Source organism: Watersipora subatra, chromosome 11, assembly GCF_963576615.1.
Source record: "Watersipora subatra chromosome 11, tzWatSuba1.1, whole genome shotgun sequence".
Taxonomy (NCBI): domain Eukaryota; kingdom Metazoa; phylum Bryozoa; class Gymnolaemata; order Cheilostomatida; family Watersiporidae; genus Watersipora; species Watersipora subatra.
The window spans coordinates 6,050,504-6,057,500 of NC_088718.1; the positions used below are offsets into that span (position 1 = coordinate 6,050,504).

The 6,997-nt window shown below is 33.6% G+C and overlaps 1 protein-coding gene across 1 annotated transcript in view; it reads right to left on the reverse strand.

Moving 5' to 3' along the window:
• Positions 1-5,008: 5,008 nt before the first annotated feature.
• LOC137408476 (cytidine deaminase-like) overlaps positions 5,009-6,997 on the reverse strand; it is a 16,662-nt gene continuing 14,673 nt past the window's right edge. The window contains exon 5 of the mRNA XM_068095016.1: positions 5,009-5,410. Coding sequence (XP_067951117.1) covers positions 5,285-5,410 — 126 coding nt within the window. The 3' untranslated portion in view covers positions 5,009-5,284. The remainder of the gene's footprint in view (positions 5,411-6,997) is intronic.

Sequence of the window (6,997 nt, forward strand, 5' to 3'; positions counted from 1 at the left end):
CAAAGAAAAAAGAAGTCATACGGCTGTGATAATGGAGCGCTTCTAGTAACGGCAGGAAACGTAAATGAAGTGGAAAATGCTGAGGTTGATAAACGACCATTTTAAATATTATGAAAGTGTAACCTTGCATAATTGAGTTTATTGCTTATAATATTATTTGTCAAGCTGTCTCGCTGCCGTATCTTTATGTATCTTTCTTATCTTTCTCAGTTATCACAATACAGCACAGGTATCACAACATAAGATATATATCTTTGACAAGTGTATCATAGAAGTGCTATAACGCCTTTATGAGTCGCTTATTAACAACATGGCATTAATCGAGCAGCGCTGTTTTCTTCTGTCCTGGGAAAATGTTTTTCCAGGTTATACTAGCTAATCAAATGTATGTGTAGGAGAATAGAGAAGGATATCTAGACATCTTAATGCATGTTTCAAAAAGTTCTTTAGCTTCATTTATGCATAAAGTACACTAACACAAAATTTTAGTATATATTATCAAAGAGTATCGGTTTTTTCTATCATTTATAATTGTTTTTTATAGTCAATATGGTCTGACTGCCAGAATGTTTAAAAATTAAAGTCTACAAAACTTGATTGCGATTAAACCACTCAGAGCGAAAGTGAAAGCCACCCAAGTGAAAGTGTGATTATGACGTATATAGTTGCAAAAAAATCAACATAATAGAGACAATAACTTTTCAATTTAAACACAATAGCCGATATTAACTATAGCAACTAGTGACATCATGTCGGCACATATTTTCCTTCTGGTCATTTTAACCGTGATAGTTTTGACAACTTCAATCTTGAAACATCTTGACAATCAGACCAGCTTGACCATCAAAAACAATCGCAAATGATAGAAAAATATCGATACTTTCTGATACAATCAACTAAAATTTTTTATAAGTTCATCTTGAAATGCTATAAACCAGAAGAGCAGAAGGGATCGAAGACAAAACAAGAGAAAGGTGAGACGACTACAACAAACTTAAAACCTTCATAGAAATAACAGGATGAAGTAGCTTTTTAAATTTACAACATTGTGCTTCGGCATTTAGCAGTTTTACACTGGAACATCTCCATCATATATGACCCTAGAATATAGTTGTACAGTTATTCAATGTCGGGAAATTCCTAACTGGCTTCAACCAAAATATAGTGTGTGTAGAAAGGTGCCTTTCTATGAAGAAATTTGAATATGTTAGCCATTGTATTCAAGTCTGTTACTTAGCTAAAAGTCACCCAGTTGACTTCTGTAACACAATTTGTTTGATTCGTAAAATATAGAAAACAAAATATGAATATAAAAATAAAACAGTATGAAAAAACTAACGCTAGCATCAAATGAGTAAATGATATTCATTTTTTTCTGTCAGGAAAACAACCAAGATGGTGCTATACAGCGCCAAGCTGCTACGATGGCACACCATCCTCCCCTTTGCCACCAGCCTTCACCACAATGACGATGGACGCCCACAGCAGAATGCTGTAACCAATATCACGGCAGTCCCTACTGCCAACCTGTACAACAAGCCAAATTAGCAGCCTCACTGCTAAGCGATAGAATCTTATGCCAGACCACCACACGCAGATTTCTTGTCACCAAAAGCACCCCAACTCACTAAATCAGCTCACTCGCTTTCTTCACTGTGGCTTCCACTGCCGAACATCTGGGTCATGCGCATCCATATAACAAGACCTGTTAGATAGTTCCCCGCTTTTCTATAAACAGCCAGCTTTTCAAAAGCCCTGACTTTCGATGAAAGCCAGCCCTTACATTACGGGTTATCGCAAAAAAGCCTTGAATATTAACATAATATTCCACATTTCTAATCAATGTTTTGTGAATCGTAATACATGTGAACAAAAACAATCACACAAAAACAGTATAAATAAGAAATGTTGGATCGTTAAAAACCAGTTATGATCAGATATAGTCGATTAGCCATGAAGTATTTTTTAAACACAGCAGAGATAGACTGCTGGTGATTATGGAGGAGTCAGTAGGTGTGACAGCCAACTCTTGTTTAGACAGGCATTCTGCTATAAGTGATATGAAAATGAAAATTATTCACATTATTTACAACAAGGTAAAACATGCTTTGGGCTGTAGGTGTTGGATCTTCCATTATTTTAGGCGATTTTGTTAGTACGTTTTTACCAACTCAGTTAGGCTTTTTATTATGACCTAAATATTTTTACATTTGTTTTAGCCACTACATTCAGCTATCACTTTGAAATGCACACCAAGACTAACTTTAATAGTGCTAAAAAATTTTGTTTTGTAGGATTACAAGTAATAATCATAAACATTCCCCCCCCCCCCCCCCCGCTTCACATAGTTTTGTAAACTATAACGATAAAAAAGATAATCCGTGAATGGTACTTGAATTCACTTTACCGATGTACTGTAGTGCAGCCATTCTAACAACTAGTATGTTGGCCAACCCATGTGGCGTGAGAGATCGTCATTTTGAAAGGTGAACAGGTCACTTCATCTTAAAGCAGCCAAGCGTAGGACTGAATTTATCTGCTCATTTGATGTCCCTGCAAAAACTTAAAACGTCAAAGTTCTTCTTGAGTATGCTCTATATATAATGTCAATTGTTTTAAAAAGCTATTTGGATGTTATAAGAACTGCACTGTGAGATATCATCATGTGTAATAACTATGTGCACAACTATTCTTAAATGTGAAAAGGTGTTCGAGTAGTGTTGATGGTAGAGTGCATGGTTGGGAATCCAAGTAACCAGGTTTAATACCCGTGCAGCTCAATATTTTTTCTAAAGCTTTTAGCATGGTTTCGAACAGACGGATTGACACGGTTCTTATTATAGTAAATATTATGTTCATAACAAAGGTTTGTTGACAGACCCATACAAAGGTATTTATGCTAAATCAAGTGATTAATGAATTAAGTATTAAAATTAAAATTACAATGAGCTAAATTAAATATTCACGCTGTCTTTGAAGGACAATTGTGTTAATTCTAGCAGCTGGTGTGACTTGATACTTGTGAAAAGTTATGCCTACACTAGTTTATAGAAACATTAGAAAGGTCATCATTAGTGTGTTTATGCTGATTTTTGTAGCATTTGCATTAGCTCGCAACCATGTGCACAACTCAATCATCTTTCTGTATCTAAGATTTTCTAATATTAAATGACGGAAAATGTAGTTTTATTTTCTAATGTATTAAGAGGCTTAAATTGAGCTGTTTTTTTAAACAAAAAGAACTGATTTTTATTGCAATATATGATTTTGTTTAAATTTTTTTATAAATTTATCTATTTTTAAAAACATAATGCTTGTTCTCAAAGTTATCCCGCAACCAAACACGAGCGAAGAGATTGTTTTGGGAGAGTTATGATAAATGCACATGTGCACACAACTCACGAAAATTGTTCATCAACGGCTGTCGCAAACCCTTGTACCAAAATCTCATCAACAAATTTACCCAATTTTCAATGGAGTCGTTTAAGTATAATAACGATACAAAACACATATAATCCTATTTAAATATGTTATCAAGTCTTTATTAGTTGTAGGAAATTTCCTAAACCTTACCCATCTAGTCGGATTAGACATAAATAGACAGATTAATTCGGCCTAAAATCGTTATTAAAACTTGACAAGCCTTATTTTTATCAAAATTAAGACTGGCAAACAAAACGTCGAGCGACAGTGAATAGAACCAATAAGTCGGATGCATTTCACAAATAAAACATGTACATTTGACCAGTCTATAGCATGGTCCAATTGCCAAAGGTTTCTGTAATTAACATAGATGTACTGAAAAGTTCGTTTCTTTTTTGCCGATTTCAAAGTAACTGACATTTTGGACACTTTTGAGCACTTGGGTATTCCAACTGATGTCCAAAGCGGTGAAAGTAAAGGAAATGATGATGATATTTTTTCTAACGATTTTTATAAGATTGTAACAATATTTAATTATAAGGATAATTATTCGATTTTATAAGATTCAATTATAAGAATAAGCACTCGAATTTACAAGATCGAAGTATATAGTGACCGATGTTGAGCAATATGTTATTGTTATTATTTTTTTAAATAGTTTTATTAAATAGATTTTCTAAAAATCTATATAAATATCACAACTTTTTGATATTGGTTGCTATGACGTTTTGAAATGTAAACAAAATTGTGCATTGGTTTTCTATTATTACTATATTAATAATATTGGTTATTTTAATAACATCAGGGCATTTTACTTCTAATATTGTATTTCTCCTATTGCAGGGGGAGAGATATAAACATATAATCTTTTCCTTTCATTATTGCTGTTTGTTGTATATAATAACACCCACACCCAGTACATTACAGCTACCATTGCAGTTATCCTATTGCAGTGCAGTGCCATTTGACTGCTAATATTGCATTTCTCAACCATCAGTACCCTTTCCTTTTTCCAATACCACTTTGATTGTGGGCTGTATGACAGGAGAATTTCTAGTTGCAGTTATTACACACTATAATGACTTCATAAAATTTTACAAATCAGCATAAACGGCTGTTACATCGAGTGATAGAGCTACAGCTGTGAGGGCTTCTCACCGTCCTTATGTTTTTTTCAAAGTATGTACATATACATGTACTTACAGCTATGTCTAGAATTTTAGGGTTGTGTTCTCATGCACTAATTTACATATCTTATATCCTGTTTGCTATATCTTCAGTTGAACCTACTTGAATTAATGTTTGTAAGTATACCTTTTTGTAAACTCAGGTATATTAAGCTGTAATCGCATGGATATGTTATAGCACACACTGACCAATCAGACGACGTGTCAGGTCGCCTTTGTTTGTAGCTAATGAACAATGTAATGATATTGAAGTTGTTTGCTCACCTCCCCATCAGTATATTTTGTATGTGTTTTGATTTTTGTTGAATTGTTTTGACTTTTAGATGAAGATAAACTTACATGTAGGTAGATGCAGACAGAGTAGATGACTACCACTGCTGAGGATTGCCTGAGAGCAAAATATTTGCTAAAAATTTATCTGTAGTTCTTATAGTAGGATCACAAATTAATTAGAAGTTTCTATGATTGTAGTAGTTGTCTTCACATAATAATAAAGAAGATAACTCTTGATTGTTATTGCTAATTTATTGTAAAGCGCAATTCAGTTTTTCCAACAAAATGGGTTGATATCAACATTTGCTAGATGTCATGTAAAACCAAAGGCTTTAACTGTGTATTTTAAAATTCATAGTAGGTCATAGCTGGTGGCTACTAATTAGAAAAAGTAAATAATGTTAATTAGTAGAATTCCCTTTTGCCAGAGACTCGTTGGTGAAGGTAAATGGAAGTAGGTCGGATAATTTCACGCACTTGTAAGTCTTGTCCGCTTTTGTCATACAAACATCCATGTTGGGAGCAAACTGACAAAGAAAAAACTACAATTATATAACTTGTTTATATACATATTGAAGAGGGAACTGCTTGACTTCCTTTATTCAACTGTGCATTTGCATAAGTTGAATAAAGTTCAAACTATGAAGTACAACCACATAATTGTATATGTATCAGATTTGAAGTTCTAACTCTACTGCCCATTCTGCCTTTCTCAAAAATTGGAGCTTCCTTATATAAAAATAGCAAAATAGATAAACTAATTAAAATGGCAGATGCAGGCTGATACAGTTGACTTGGCTGATACGGCAGATATTAAAGATTGCAAAATATGAGTCAGCACTTACTGAACATTCATTAAAGGCTGACTTGCAACAAAATTCACATTACAGTTATTTGATATCAAAATATTCACCATATCTTACTCTGTTGTGTTGTAGGTGCAAAATATGTGGGAATGTGATTACAAGCTCTTAAAAGCTCAAAAACGAACAGTTAATCGCAGCCACACGAGACCGCCGTAGTTTGGATTCTCCTTCTAAAACAGCTAAAATGTGGCGTAGCTGTGGTAGATGGTTTCTGTTTACATTTTTGTGCAACCTTATTCGTCGAAATATTTTCACAAATATACTTCACGCATTCAATAAAACCATGTCTATTGTTCTTACTCGTCTGTTTTATCGCCATTGTAATGCTGTCACTTTCAGAAATGATATCTTATAACTTACCATAAAAATTCGCTAAACCTTTTAACCTTAGCTCGAAGGAGTACATATCATTGTCTGATAATCATGACGAGCCTGTTGGTCACCTGTGATAATCGAAAAGTCCTGCAAAAATTATTTTCAAAGTATTGGGTCACATGATCAAATTACGACTTGATATTTGATACGGGGTCTCCGGTAAAACCCGAAGTGTTTGTCATAAACTAGTGCTACGATAAGTTTATATTGAGCTTTTAATTGGCCTTTCAATTCACGTGAGAACATCACGTGACAAGACAATAACTAAACTATCATGACTACGTCAGAGAAATAAAGAGATTGCAATCTACAGCGGCTTTTCATTTTTGAGCTTTTAAGAGCTTGTAATCCCATTTCCACATATTTGGCACCTACAACACAACATAGTAAACCATGGTGAATTTTTTGATACCAAATTATTGTAATGTGAATTTTGTTGCAAGTCAACCTTTAACAAATAGGAAGCCCATTAGAACACTAAATTAACTAACTAAAATTCTAAACAGTAGCTATAAAGATTTACCAAAACAAGAGTTAGATACAAATGTATGTTAAATAGTATATATGGGCATGTCCATAAATAATAATTTGACATTTAGAGTTATTTGATGCCACTACACATGCACATTTGCTCCCATTTTAAAGTTTTTTGAATTAATTGACGCAGTACTTTCTTGGCTTTCAGATAATATAAAATTTACTGCTTTCAAAATGATAAGACATCACAAAATGTTCCATCATTTGCGCATGTTGCACTTAATAGCTCCAGAACTACTATTTTGAAAACAGTAAATTTTATATCGTCTGAAAGCCAAAAGCATACTGCATCAACTAACTCAAAGAATTTTTTAATGGGAGCAAATGTGCATGTGT